General features: G+C 42.8%; 1 protein-coding gene across 1 annotated transcript in view; it reads left to right on the plus strand.

Annotated features, from left to right (window-relative positions):
* Window positions 1–281: 281 nt before the first annotated feature.
* The window catches only part of cpap (centrosome assembly and centriole elongation protein), a gene marked incomplete at its 3' end in the record, with an annotated part of 28666 nt that continues 13099 nt past the window's right edge, over window positions 282–15848 (plus strand). The window contains exons 1-8 of the mRNA XM_079563779.1: window positions 282–418; window positions 1791–2167; window positions 6741–6867; window positions 8692–8895; window positions 9804–9882; window positions 10464–10566; window positions 11130–11804; window positions 14573–14975. Of these exons, the coding sequence (XP_079419905.1) occupies window positions 1811–2167; window positions 6741–6867; window positions 8692–8895; window positions 9804–9882; window positions 10464–10566; window positions 11130–11804; window positions 14573–14975 (1948 nt within the window). The 5' untranslated portion in view covers window positions 282–418; window positions 1791–1810. The remainder of the gene's footprint in view (window positions 419–1790; window positions 2168–6740; window positions 6868–8691; window positions 8896–9803; window positions 9883–10463; window positions 10567–11129; window positions 11805–14572; window positions 14976–15848) is intronic.

Genomic DNA, 15848 nt, shown 5'->3' on the forward strand with positions numbered 1-15848 from the left:
GAATATGGTGAAAACAAAACTACAAGATCGTTGAAACATCAGCATCAACATCATGTCAATTATTATTTTTTATTTATTTTAAGACTCTTATTGTGACAGCGTCCGGTTGCTGCATTATGCCTCATATCCGCTCATTCCCTAGTGGCTGTGGTTGTCAAAGTTTCTACGTTGGTGTTTGCTTTTTCAAAGTCTAAATATATGAATTCTAATCCAAGTAGATAAAAAAAAAATACAGCAGACATATTACAACGCAATTTAAAAAGTGTGCGCTATTGAACAATGCAAAACTACAACACCCACAATGCTCTGCTGCCATTCGCGGGTTCCGTGTTCCTTGGTGGCGGTCGCTTTCGAAACGTTTTGTGTTGACAACAAAATGGTCCTGAAGAGAGATTTTGCTGTTTAAGCGCTGTCAGAGGTAAACGCAAACCTGGTTAGCGTAATCTAAACCCAACTTGCCTGCAAACAATGTAAAGGTATCACAGAAACTGCACAAACGAACGGCTGAAGTTTGCTTAGTCAGTGCAAGCGCTGCAAGTGTTTAGTGCGGTTGCTAAAGTGAGGTAAACTAATGTCACTTTAAGTTATAGGCTATAGAGTCAGACGTGATGTTTAGTGCTTTCAACAATACGCTGGACTATTAATGCATTTACTTTATATTGATCAATAATATACATGTAACATACCTTGATGTGCTGTAGCTGGCTAGCACAAGCATGTAATATCTGTTTTTGTGAGTCACGTGACCAAAACGCTGGGGATTTTTCCCCCTAATCCAAATAACGTCATTACTACTATAAACCAGTGTCTATAGAACTGTCGTTACGTGCTCTGGTAGCACTGCACATCTCGGCACATTACCATCAGTGCACGTTTTATTGTTTAAACATAGCAACATGATATTTATTTAAATCTTGTATGTTTTACGCACTCGATTATGGTTAAAACAATGGTTTGTTAATTTTACACTGTCAAGAGTTTGTATAACACTAAATACAACTACACCAAAACATTCTACTAACTTTAACCTTAATCGTTTCCCTGTTCCTAATTGTAACCGTTTCCCAACTCCTGGCCCTAACCTAAACCAGACGGTGTTCTCATTATTATCCACATCATCTGACAATTACTTGTTATTGTCATTTACACACAGATCCTTAACTGTCATGTCAGGACTACCCGAGTAGCAGTGAGAGTGCTGCTTCTGCTTTGTTACCTCTTTAATGTGACGTGGGGTAGGCCAATAAATGACACAAAACAATATATTTTTAGGCTCAATATTTATTTTCAGTGCATTTATTCCACTTGTTTCATTAGTTTTAACCTTCTTTTGTTTATACTTAAACAATTTTACCTGAGAAAATCGTTTTTCATTGAGTTTAAGTATATTTTCCACTCATGTGTAAAGGATAAAGGATATGTTGGAACTGACATTTACATTTTTTTTTTTTATTGGTTCCAGTGGCATCAAGTGGTCCACAATAATATCGTTTCTCGCAGTATTTTCCTGCTTCAATATATTGAACTTCAAATTTAGTTTATTGTGACAGGCCTAACTAGCAGAATATCACATTGTGATTTTTTAATATATTATCGAGAATTTCCTCGAGTCTGGTGGAATATTTCATAACTTTATGGTGAAAACGGTACAAAATAAACCAAACGGTTCCAGTATGCGAACTGCATGGACATGTTGGTGATGTGACAGATCTATTCTGGCTCTGTTGGATTCATGAGAAAGAAATTAACTCTTTAACCTTTTCCATAATCTGTGTTAAATCCGGGATTAGGCGGAGGCAGCCTGGTTGTCATGTCATCCCCAGTCGGCGTGCAGTGCTCACAGACGGACTTGTTTGCTCGGTGGATGCCCAGCAGCTCCAGAGCAGGAGTGATCCTTAGCCCGTGCCCAGACCTGGCTGCTCCTGTGGGGCGCCCCCTCTGCTCGCCCTCCCCCGGACCCGATGACTCCTTCAGCAGTCATTTCGCCCCTCTGCCGGCCTCAGCAGACAGCAGCTGTGTGGCCCTGGAGCCGCTGAACCTCTGGACTCAAATGGAGCTGAACAACTCGGGACATGAGCGACAGGCAGACGAAGAAGACGAGGGGGACAGTTTAGAGGAGGTGGCTGCACCATCCAACGACATGTCTCTGGTGATGAAGCTGGAACAGGTCAGTCACACTTCCAAACCAGGGATCACAGTGCGCCAATTACACACACCAATTTGTTAGGCCAATGTATTTTGCTTTCATTTAATTATCCTAGTTGTGTGCAGGCAGCCCATAGTCTAGTGGTTAAGGCTGCTGCCCATGTGCATTGTGGTTGGAGCCCCAGCTCCGACATTTTGCTGAAAGGAATAGGTCACTGTTTTTACATACTGAGCTATGTTCTTACCTTAGCTTAGACGAGTTGATGTTGCATGATGCTCAGTCACTAGCTCCAAACTGGGGTGAAGTTAGAAGCTGCCAAACTGTTCCACGTTTTCCCTATTTAAACACAGTTACGTGAAAAGTTACACGATCCAAGTCTAGTTACGCAAAATTAAACATGTTGATTTTCTAAGGGGCGCTTAGTGCTCCTGATATAATTGTACCATTGGTGTTTGTGCTCTGTATAAATGATCTCCCTTCAGTGTGCAGTGAGGTGGACATACAGATGTATGCAGGTTATACCGTTTTTTTACGTGCATGGTGGTGATGCGACTAGTGTGGCTAATGAATTAACCAAAGTTAGGCAAGGCAAGTTTATTTATATGGCACATTTCATGTACTTGACAACTCAATGTGCCTCACAGTAACACCAAACATAGTAAAAATAGAATAAAAAGCATTAAAAACACAATAAAAAGCATTAAAAACACAATGAAAATCAAGAAAAATCATTAGTTACAATTACATTAACATTTCAATCTCCATAGGCAGCAGTAAAAAGGTGTCCTTTCAGCCACGTGGCGAAATAATTCCAATTACCCCCGTTAAGTACTAGTATTTGACTGTGATGTATTCTGTTGGTGTGTATCTGACTGTGATGTATATGTTGGTGTGTATCTGATTGTGATGTTGTGTATCTGACTGTGATGTATATGTTGGTGTGTATCTGATTGTGATGTTTTGTATCTGACTGTGATGTATATGTTGGTGAGTATATGATTGTGATGTTGTGTATCTGACTGTGATGTATTCTGTTGGTGTGTATCTGATTGTGATGTTGTGTATCTGACTGTGATGTATTCTCTTGGTGTGTATCTGATTGTGATGTTGTGTATCTGACTGTGATGTATTCTCTTGGTGTGTATCTGATTGTGATGTTGTGTATCTGACTGTGATGTATTCTCTTGGTGTGTATCTGATTGTGATGTTGTGTATCTGACTGCGATGTATATGTTGGTGTGTATCTGATTGTGATCTTGTGTATCTGACTGATGTATTCCGATGGTGTGTATCTGATTGTGATGTTGTGTATCTGACTGTGATGTACTGCGATGGTGTGTATCTGACTGTGATGTATTCTGTTGGTGTGTATCTGATTGTGATGTTGTGTATCTGACTGTGATGTTGTGTATCTGACTGTGATGTATTCTGTTGGTGTGTATCTGACTGTGATGTTGTGTATCTGACTGTGATGTTGTGTATCTGACTGTGATGTATTCTGTTGGTGTGTATCTGATTGTGATGGTGTGTATCTGATTGTGATGTTGTGTATCTGACTGTGATGTATTCCGATGGTGTGTATCTGATTGTGATGTTGTGTATCTGACTGTGATGTATTCTCTTGGTGTGTATCTGATTGTGATGTTGTGTATTTGACTGTGATGTATATGTTGGTGTGTATCTGATTGTGATGTTGTGTATCTGACTGTGATGTATATGTTGGTGTGTATCTGATTGTGATGTTGTGTATCTGACTGTGATGCATATGTTGGTGTGTATCTGATTGTGATGTTGTGTATCTGACTGTGATGTATTCTGTTGGTGTGTATCTGATTGTGATGTTGTGTATCTGACTGTGATGTATTCCGATGGTGTGTATCTGATTGTGATGTTGTGTATCTGACTGTGATGTATTCTGTTGGTGTGTATCTGATTGTGATGTTGTGTATCTGACTGTGATGTATTCCGATGGTGTGTATCTGACTGTGATGTATTCCGATGGTGTGTATCTGATTGTGATGTTGTGTATCTGACTGTGATGTATTCCGATGGTGTGTATCTGATTGTGATGTTGTGTATCTGACTGTGATGTATTCTGTTGGTGTGTATCTGATTGTGATGTTGTGTATCTGACTGTGATGTATTCCGATGGTGTGTATCTGACTGTGATGTATTCCGATGGTGTGTATCTGATTGTGATGTTGTGTATCTGACTGTGATGTATTCCGATGGTGTGTATCTGATTGTGATGTTGTGTATCTGACTGATGTTGTGTATCTGACTGTGATGTATTCTGTTGGTGTGTATCTGATTGTGATGGTGTGTATCTGATTGTGATGGTGTGTATCTGATTGTGATGTTGTGTGTCTGACTGTGATGTATTCCGATGGTGTGTATCTGATTGTGATGTTGTGTATCTGACTGTGATGTATTCCGATGGTGTGTATCTGATTGTGATGTTGTGTATCTGACTGTGATGTATTCTGTTGGTGTGTATCTGATTGTGATGTTGTGTATCTGACTGTGATGTATTCCGATGGTGTGTATCTGATTGTGATGTTGTGTGTCTGACTGTGATGTATTCTGTTGGTGTGTATCTGATTGTGATGTTGTGTGTCTGACTGTGATGTATTCCGATGGTGTGTATCTGATTGTGATGTTGTGTATCTGACTGTGATGTATTCCGATGGTGTGTATCTGATTGTGATGTTGTGTATCTGACTGTGATGTATTCTCTTGGTGTGTATCTGATTGTGATGTTGTGTATTTGACTGTGATGTATATGTTGGTGTGTATCTGATTGTGATGTTGTGTATCTGACTGTGATGTATATGTTGGTGTGTATCTGATTGTGATGTTGTGTATCTGACTGTGATGTATTCTGTTGGTGTGTATCTGATTGTGATGTATTCCGATGGTGTGTATCTGATTGTGATGTTGTGTATCTGACTGTGATGTATTCTGTTGGTGTGTATCTGATTGTGATGTTGTGTATCTGACTGTGATGTATTCCGATGGTGTGTATCTGACTGTGATGTATTCCGATGGTGTGTATCTGATTGTGATGTTGTGTATCTGACTGTGATGCATATGTTGGTGTGTATCTGATTGTGATGTATTCTGTTGATGTGTATCTGACTGTGATGTATTCCGATGGTGTGTATCTGATTGTGATGTTGTGTATCTGACTGTGATGCATATGTTGGTGTGTATCTGATTGTGATGTATTCTGTTGATGTGTATCTGACTGTGATGTATTCTGTTGGTGTGTATCTGATTGTGATGTTGTGTATCTGACTGTGATGTATATGTTGGTGTGTATCTGATTGTGATGTTGTGTATCTGACTGTGATGCATATGTTGGTGTGTATCTGATTGTGATGTTGTGTATCTGACTGTGATGCATATGTTGGTGTGTATCTGATTGTGATGTATTCTGTTGATGTATATCTGACTGTGATGTATTCTGTTGGTGTGTATCTGATTGTGATGTTGTGTATCTGACTGTGATGTATTCCGATGGTGTGTATCTGACTGTGATGTATTCCGATGGTGTGTATCTGATTGTGATGTTGTGTATCTGACTGTGATGTTGTGTATCTGACTGTGATGCATATGTTGGTGTGTATCTGATTGTGATGTTGTGTATCTGACTGTGATGCATATGTTGGTGTGTATCTGATTGTGATGTATTCTGTTGATGTGTATCTGACTGTGATGTATTCTGTTGGTGTGTATCTGATTGTGATGTTGTGTATCTGACTGTGATGTATATGTTGGTGTGTATCTGATTGTGATGTTGTGTATCTGACTGTGATGCATATGTTGGTGTGTATCTGATTGTGATGTTGTGTATCTGACTGTGATGCATATGTTGGTGTGTATCTGATTGTGATGTTGTGTATCTGATTGTGATATATTGTGATGTTGTGTATCTGATTGTGATATATTGTGATGTTGCGTATCTGATTGTGATATATTGTGATGTTGCGTATCTGATTGTGATATATTGTGATTTTGCGTATCTGATTGTGATATATTGTGATTTTGTCTATCTGATTGTGATATATTGTGATGTTGCGTATCTGATTGTGATATATTGTGATGTTGTGTATCTGATTGTGATATATTGTGATGTTGTGTATCTGATTGTGATATATTGTGATGTTGCGTATCTGATTGTGATATATTGTGATGTTGCGTATCTGATTGTGATATATTGTGATGTTGCGTATCTGATTGTGATATATTGTGATGTTGCGTATCTGATTTTGATATATTGTGATGTTGTGTATCTGATTGTGATATATTGTGATGTTGTGTATCTGATTGTGATATATTGTGATTTTGTCTATCTGATTGTGATATATTGTGATGTTGCGTATCTGATTGTGATCTATTTTGATGTTGTGTATCTGATTGTGATATATTGTGATGTTGTGTATCTGATTGTGATATATTGTGATGTTGTGTATCTGATTGTGATATATTGTGATGTTGCGTATCTGATTGTGATATATTGTGATGTTGCGTATCTGATTGTGATCTATTGTGATGTTGCGTATCTGATTGTGATATATTGTGATGTGTGCAGCTGAGGCAGTGGCAGCAGCACATGCAGGAGCAGCTGAGAGCGCAGCAGCTGCAGGAGCTCCTCAGGCTGCAGCAGGAGCAGCACAGACTGTTGGAACTGATGGGCACCCCGCCCCAAAACACACCAGGTACCACTGCACCACAGTGTAAGCCTATAGGGACAATAGAATGAACTAACCCTGTGTTCAAAGTAGAGTTGTCAAAAAAATCGATTCCTCGATATTAATTTGAGCAGGTATCGATACTTTCTGTGTTTCCTCCAGGTTGCGCATAGAGCAGCCCCCCCCAACCCCTCCTGGTCCCTCCCAGAGTGCCAAGAGGAACCTGGTACTCACTTAAACCCTGAATAGAATTCTAAAACTTAGCTCCGCCCCCTCTCTTCGAGCGGATCTGCCCATGCATTATTAGCAGTAAAATAAATATAAATATCACAGCAATAAGTGAAGTTACTTCACGATGCAGTTATAAGGAGTTGACATCTGCAACACAGCACCACCGCTCTGTCCTGGCCTCTCCATCACATTGGGGACTCGCGTTGGTTATAAAAGTTAATCCACTTTGAGAAGGTTCACCAAACATCCATCAGAGACAGTCACAGAAAAACTCTATTTTGGCTGATAGTCGCTGAATCCCGGAGAGAAATTCCAACTTCTGGCGAGTGCCCTCTTCTTTAGGAAGGTTGAAAAAAGTCCGCTCGTAGCCAAACGCACTTTTCTCCGTGACATCATCGTTAGGTAAGAATAAAGAACAGGTGTGTCCAGAATAGTTTAGAAAGAGCTCCATCTTCACATCCTTCAGTACAAACATGACATCTGTTCAGACGCTCAGGGGGTGCGTTTGTTTTCAGCCCTAACCTGGAAGCACTTCCTTTTTTTGTTTATATCATTTTTATATATATATATATAAAATATATATAATTTTTTTTTTTTTTTTCAGCTGTTTTATAAATTAACATCAGGCTGTAAGGCATTGCATTACAGATGTCGGGCTCTTCCTGTTTGACACTATGACGTAAAAACCGTCAGAGTGTCACAACTCAGTGGTTTTCCAGCATTACAACATGGCTAAAAGCTCCAAAAAGTCGATTTTGCATGATATAGGCCCTTTAACTAATGTATATATTTAGAGGAATTTTAAAGGCCGGTTTTAACATTGTGCTTTGAATGAATGCATTGTTCTGGTCCTAAATGTGACAGCAGTGACTGTTTCTGTTCATGAAGCAGTGTTTAACCCGATGGTCATGGGCCACGGCCCAATCCAGTCTGTTAACACTTTATATTGCAGGTTAAATGGCCAAATACAGTACAAGTATTTGACTATGTGCAAAAACAGTTAATCAGAGATAATAAATTAGACCCTTTATTACTTAATGTCTCAAGAACATGGTCAATCTGAATAAACTAATACAGCCATTCCCAAAGTCCGGGACATCGCGGTCCCCTTATTGTTCCAAAAATCTCGCAGGGCCCCCCAATAATAAAAATTTACTCTATTTGAAAGAAAATGGTTATTATTCCACAGCTAAAATTACATGAAAATCATAGCTAAATACTGATTTAAAGAGGTACATTTCAGCAAATAAATGTACATTTCCTTTCTGTGGTTTTTCAATGTACTTGTTTTGTAAACAAGCTTTGGGGGCCCCCCATGCAGTGCCTCTGAGGCCCCCCAGGTGGCCCCGGACCCCACTTTGCGAACCACTGAACTAATATAATGAGTATTCTGCAATGTAGACAGTACAGTGTAGAAGGAAAGAGACAAGAGTTTCCTACAGCAAATATGATATTTAAGAGGAGTTTTTTTTGACTGTGGTGTCGAAATTAGTGTCGAGAATCGAGTTTTATTTTCAGTATCGAAATCTATATCGAACATGAAGACATAAATATCGACATATGGTTTTGAATGTAAGCTCCCATGACCCAGCCTTCACTTGTTGAACGTGTGTTTTGTAGACAATGTGGAGGAACTGTCAGGTACAGACTGGGGTGAGGACACACTCCAAAGCAGCACTCCTGGTCATGTCCAGACCACTGTGGGACGGGTGGAGGAGGGACCCCGCACAGAGGGCCCACAGGAGAGGCCCCTGACAAAGAGCCCACTGCCGAGCCCACCACCGGTCCTGAGGCATCCCAGCGCGGGCCAAGAAGGGGAAGCAAGTAAGCAACGGGTTCCACTGAAAAGTTCAAACCACTGTTACTGATAATGGGTACCTTTCTATTTTTCTTGGTACCAGTACCAACGCTACATTATCCATTATCTAGCTCTAAACTTTTTTTGACACCTCACTGGCTCATGTGAAGTTTACACAGCCCTACTTGCAAAAGCAAAAGGTCCCCTAGCAAATGTTAGCTAGGTCCAGCTAGAAGTGCAGAAGTTATAATGAGGAGAGTTGCTCGGTAGTCACTCTATTTAATGCAATAGCAGCGTGATCTCCTCCAGATCGAGGTAAAATGGGTTGCAATGAGCAGTACTGGAATGTAATTACAAAATTAAATGAACGGGACAGTACAGCTCTTGAGACTAATGCGCCAGTGTTATAGGAGAATGGAAAATATCCCCGGAGCTCCTTAATATAAAGGTAACCAGCATTGTAGTCATGCTCTCGCAAGTTCTCTTCTTATGTTTGTCTAATGATAATATATGAGCGTTATTGTTAACTTAGATAGCTTGCTAAACCTATAGGAGTTGAGTGCACTTCTGACTGAAATCTGAAAGTGACTTGTGAACACTCAGGCTTAACCCCTGGTCGTACACTTAGTGTAACTTTTCTGGCCAGACTGGGGTAGGTCTTAAATCTACCCAAGACTGACTCCTGAGGAGTCACTAAATTTGGAAGATGCCGTTTTTCATTTAATTTATCGGCTTTGAAAGAGGAGAGTTTTAATGGGAGGATATTCAGGGAATGTCTGGTAGCAACGGTTGCTATGAGGTATGATTGGACAATGACTGTTTTGAGGGCGGGGTTTTGCAAAAGATCAATTGCCCCTGCATTTAACACATTTTAATAAGTTGATTTATTTCTGCCTATATTGACAAAGTGTGTCTTCTTTGGTGTGTTCCTCAGGAGGAGAGGAGCAGGAGACTGTTAATGCGCCTGAGCTTCAGGACAGCGGCACGCATCAGGAAACCTCTGTGGAAGACAGGTACTTATTGTCATCACTGCATTGTTCAATTCGACACATTGACATTTGCTTCCTTTGAAAATAACATTGATTAACAATTCAATTTCAATTTATTTATTTTTTGAAAAGTATTTCCTGCTAAGTGCACATGCCCCGCTTCCCTGGTTGGGAACAATGATGTATATTGTGTCGAAGAAATTGAGTATTTTGTGAATTGGGGCCCCAGCGCTTTATTGCCAAGGCCCCGCCCGACTGTCGATGCCTGGCTGATTGAACTGGTGGTTGATGAAGAAGGCCTCATATGTGACTGAAATGTTTTTATTAACCAAAATGAGAATATAAATAACTTACATGACTAAACAAGTCAGATGTTTGAATGTAGTTTTGCTCCTAAACAAGTGAGCCCTCAATTTAGCTTCATGTGACACTGATACGGTTCTTCGTCTGATGAAGGGCTAAGACGCAATAAATTCTTTGTGGGAGCAAAGTAAGCTGTACAGACCTTCTCTCAGGTTTTTGTACTCTCTCTCAGTCCAGCCTGCTATTTAGAATTATGGGATCTGCATGTCTTCTTTCTTTACACTGATTCTGTTCTTTGTCAGACCAATAAACCCATGGTGCGCAGGTCAGAAGACTTTTGAGGAAATGTTAGAGGAGCAGCTCAGGCTGGAAGAAAAGAGGCTGAAATCAGAGCAGCAACCACAGGTAAACCTAGCTCTCCCCAGGCTGCCCCCCGGGCTCTCCCTGGGCTCTTTCTGGGCTCTCCCTCTGCTCTCCCTCTGCTCTCCCTGAGCTCTCCCTGAGCTTTCCCTGAGCTCTCTCTGGACTCTCCTCTGGGCTCTCGCTGAGCTCTCTCTGGGCTCTCTCTGGGCTCTCCCGGAGCTCTCTCTGGGCTCTCCCTGAGCTCTCTGGGCTCTCTCTGGGCTCTCCCTGAGCTTTCCCTGAGCTCTCTGGGCTCTCTCTGGGCTCTCCCTGGGCTCTCTCTGGGCTCTCTCTGATCTCTCTCTGGGCTCTCTCTGGGCTCTCCCTGGGCTCTCTCTGGGCTCTCTCTGAGCTCTCTCTGGGCTCTCTCTGGGCTCTCCCTGGGCTCTCTCTGGGCTCTCTCTGAGCTCTCTCTGGGCTCTCTCTGGGCTCTCCCTGAGTTTTCCCTGAGCTCTCTGGGCTCTCCCTGGGCTCTCTCTGGGCTCTCTCTGAGCTCTCTCTGGGCTCTCTCTGGGCTGTCTACTAGGCTGTGAATAATTAAAAATGTCTCTCTCTGTTCCCCACAGGGTGATCCTGGAGGTACCGTCCCCCTGGTCCATCCTAAAAGAGTCTTTCTGAAGAAGGGGAAAGGTCTTCTGAGGTTCACTGGTCGGAAAGTGTCAAACCAACATTCCAGACCACTACCTGCAGCCAAAGCCATCATCCGCAGCTACTCAGAGCCCATCTCTTTGCAACAATTACAGACAGGCTGTGCTCAGAAGCTTCCAGTGCAGCGTAAAACCGCTACAGTCTGTAAGGACTTTCCCCAGACAAGTTCTTTGCGCCAGGACACAAAGATGGTTCGCTTAAAGATGTTACAGAGCCACCTGCGGCTCCACGTGCCTCCGTCAGGTCCTGTTCAGGGACTTTCAGAGGTACCAGCCTACACACAGCCAGCAGAGCCCACAGCACTGAAGGCGCCCTGTGGGGGGAACGTTCCCAGAGTAAACTGGCCACAGGATGAAACCCCTGAGGCCGTGAGCTCAACACAATTAGGGCAGGTCCACAGCATCCAAAGACTAGAGCCCCCGGCCCAGGGAAAGGGAAGAGCCAGCGACTCCCTGGAGAAGTCCTTCCAGGAGCGCCTGCTGCACTGGGAGAGTACCCGGCAGCAGGAGAGCGTGGAGCTGGGGGAGTTTGAACTGCTGGAACAGGCTGCAGAGGAGCTGTCCTTCTCCTCCAACTCCTCCTTTGTCCTCAAGGTCTGGTGTTCATGTCCATATTCCATTCATGTCTCAATACTCGTAGTTCCCAATATTCCCAATGTTGATTATCATTATATGAACTAGAGCAGTGGTTCTCAACTGGTGGGTCAGGTCTCAAAAGTGGCTCATGGAACCATTTTTCGTGGGTTTGAGCCATTCCCTTGGACACTAAACACTGAGGGCCAGATCTTGTGTCTGGAGGAAGGGGTGCGCAAACTCTAAGGAACACACCATATCTTGTGAGTGGCGCTGCATTGTGCTATGTGCCTACACCACTTGCGAGAGGGCGTTGCTTATACAGTGCCTCTCGAAAGTATTCATACACCTTGGACTTTTGTACGTTTCTGTCATGTTTACAACCCTAAACATAAAGATTTTATTTTGATTTTTTTTACCGAACGTTCACACACAAGTAACCGACCACTGTGAAGTGAAAGCAAAATGATACATGATTCTGTTATTTTTCAAAAAATAGAAAAGTGGGGCGTGCATAAGTCCAGTGGGGAAAAAAAAGTATTTGGCCAAAATCCAATAGAATGTCTATGATGATGAAAATCATGTATCATTTCGCTTTCACTTCACAGTTGTCTGTTACTTGTGTGTGAACGTCCAGTAAAAAAATCAAAATAAAATCTTTATGTTTAGGGTTGTAAACATGACAAAATGTGCAAAAGTTCAAGCTGTATGAATACTTTCGAGAGGCACTGTATGTTGACTGAGGCATGGCTTACAAGCAACACTGAGAGCAGTGCGCTAATGTCAGCCTCACATTCATTTCCTCGTTTACATCGCGCTGCCTTTTGTTCTTCCTTAACACATTGAGTGCTCTGCTGTTTTTCATGATATTTGTAACACCACAGCGTATTTTATGTTATAGCAATGGACACAGCTATGGCTCGTTTGAAAGGTGAGACTCTAAGCTGTGGTGTGCAATAAAAAGACAGGAAATGTGCATCAATAACGTAGTAAGTAAGGGTATCTTATATACAATTAATGCAAATAGTAAAAATATAATAAAGTTAGAGCAGACAAATAAAATTGTCAGCAGTGCAAATTCTGTCAGTCTTAGTGCAGGTAAAGTAACAGAGATTATTGCACGTAATGTTTTTCATAGTAGCTATTGCACATGAGTTACTTTACAGTAGTGTTGTACAGTCTGACAGCAGTGGGGAGGAAGGACCTGCCCTTCTTGCACTGAAGGAGCTGCTCAGCTCCCCCACAGTCCCGTGCAGTGGTTGGGAGGTGTTGTCTATGGTGGAGGTGAGCTTGGCTAATACCCTCCTGTCCCTCACCACCTCCACAGAGTCCAGAGCTGGCCCTCCTGACCAGCTTGTTCAATCTGTTCTTGTCCCGCTCTGTGCTGCCCGGGGCCCAGCACACGGCAGTGTAGTGGAGAGCAGAGGCTGCCACAGAGTCCTGAGCAGAGGCCTGCTCATTCTGAAGGACCTCAGTCTCCTCAGAAGGTGGAGGCGACTTTGGCCCTTCTTGTACAGGGCATTGGTGTTGTGGGACCAGTCCAGTTTATTGTTGAGGTGAACACCCAGGTACTTGAAACTGTTCACCTCCAATGTCCTCCCCCTGGATGTTCAGCGGTTTGTGTTGAAGTGTCTTCCTTCTAAAGTCGATCACCATCTCCTTCGTCTTACTGGTGTTCAAGCACAGGTGGTTGCGCTCATACCAGTCCACAAAGTCCATGATAACTGACCGGTTCTCCAGTTCGTTCCCCTCAGACACACAGCCCATGATGGCGGAGTCATTGGAGAACTTCTGCAGTTGTGGTCCTTCATCTTGTTATTTTCCCAATAAGCATTAGCGATGTCTTGCATAAATCAACAAGTAGTCCAAGACGTCACTGGGACGTGTTAAAAACATTAGGTTGGATGTAAATTCTTGATGCTGGAAACGTCTGTGTGAGCTAACGGCTAGTATCAAAAAACACCACCAAATTTAAGGGACTAAAAAGTATTTCTACTAAAGACTATTTTTTTGAGAGGCTCTTTCAGAATATTGCTATTTTCATTTTTATTAGTGTTAGCCGTTGGGTTCAAGACAAAAACACCATGATGAGCATGAGTTTCCTCCAGTGAATTCCTTGCTCGTGAGGTGATGTTTTTTAACATGATGCTGTAACTCGGTAACTCCTGAGGGTGTAGCTCATTACTTTGGGGTTTGGTTATATATCATAATACATCAAACTAAGTAATTGTCATAAAGCATACAGACTATTAAACTAGATAAATATGTTTAAGATCTGTTAAAAAATAGATTTTGTCATTATATTCTAAAAGATTGTTTCTTCAGTCCACATTGTAAATGGCTAAAGCGTCAGTGGATGTCCTGGTGTAGACTGCTCCTCTGTAGGTCCAGTGAGTCCAAACCTGTGCCAGTGGAAGCATTTAAACACTTTGGCTGCCACAGAAAAGCACTCCTTGTCAAAAAGTAGTATTGTTCTACCATAAAAGAAACACTGACTCGGTAGCGTTCCTTTTGAAATGCACAAGTGGACAGATCTGACCTGTGCTTACTGGATTGATCCTCTCCAGCCACATGTACCGTTACTCCCTATAAATGGCATGGCGTCAAAGTCTTTAATCAATTATTGAGTTTACTGATAACAATCGTCTCGTAATTGACTCATAATTACAAGAACCTACATGGTTTACAAGTTTGGGTAGTGAGTGGGCTCAAGATTGATGTTGTAGTGCCAGTTGAACAATAAGTGAGCATGCTCCATACCTTACCCAAAGATCTGTGAACTTGTGCAGGTACTTCAGATGGACCAGCAGAGACCGCTCCACCCGCGCCGCCTTTCCTCCACTCCCATCAAGTCCCCCCCAGACCCCCGAGGCCCCCTCAAGGAAGAGGGTCATAAACAGCCGCTGAGTGAGAGGGAAGAGGACCGAGCGGACAAACAAGTGCCTTCAGTCCACAGTGTCTATACCTTCCCTCCGTACGACAAGTGCACATATGAGGACGCTCACAGCTGCCTGGAGGAGTCCAGTGAGACTGCCGACGGCGAGGACCGCACCATGACGGAACAGCCGGAGGAGCAGGGAGGGGAGCAGGGAGCGGAGCAGGGAGCGGAGCAGCCGGGCGCGGTGCTGTTTGACGACCATGACACCTGGAGCCAGCTCTCTGAGGATCACAGCGTTAGCACTGCGAGCCCAGGTGACACACACACACAGACCACTCCCCTCTGTGTCTTTGGGTTTCAGGTGTCCAGGAATTATCCGTTGTAGTCGAGATCTGAATGTAAGACTAGTTAAAGCTACTGTAAGCGATCCCGTTTTGCCGGCCCGGCACCGATGCATTACCAATAAGCTCCTCTAGATGCGCCACCATGTGCGCCACACTCGCACACAGGAGGAGACCGGTGCTGCACCTCGCACCCCCCTCACCTGTTTATTATATTAGAGCCATGCCCTCACCTCACAGCACACGCCCCCGCACCATGTAAACACAAACACATGAAGAAGAGATCGCAAATGTTGGAAGCAGAAGATGCAGCAACAGTTAGGGCTAACAGTTTAGCATTATGACAGAAGTTTACAAAGAGATGGTGAACTGACAAACATGTGACTGACCTGCTCTCATGCAGCTGAAATCCTTGTGAAGTGTCAATTTGTTTATTAATCCAGTATCTACAGGAGATGTCAGGTCTTTTCACAAAGTAAAGCAGCACCGGAGGAGAGGTTGAGGCGTTCAAGGGTTGCGGGGGAAAAAGTACTGTGCTGTAAACTTAGTTCTAAATGGAATTATTATGTTCTAAATGTTCCAAAAAAGTGACAGACTTTCATGAAAGTTGCAGTTTAGCAAATTCATGTAAATCTTAAAGGGGGGGTATTATGCAAAATCGACTTTTTCAAGCTTTACATCATGTTATGATGTCATTCCCTCATTAAAAACATGCCTGAAGTGTTGCCTTAGCACATTCACGTATTTTCGAGTAGTCTGTAAAAACTCTGATGGCAGCCATTTTAGGGCTAAAACGCCTGATTCCTTCAGGAAACGCCTCCGACCTCCAGGATACGCCTCCGACCT

This window comes from Gobius niger (genome assembly GCF_951799975.1).
Source record: "Gobius niger genome assembly, chromosome: 9".
In the NCBI taxonomy this organism is placed as follows: Eukaryota; Metazoa; Chordata; class Actinopteri; order Gobiiformes; family Gobiidae; genus Gobius; species Gobius niger.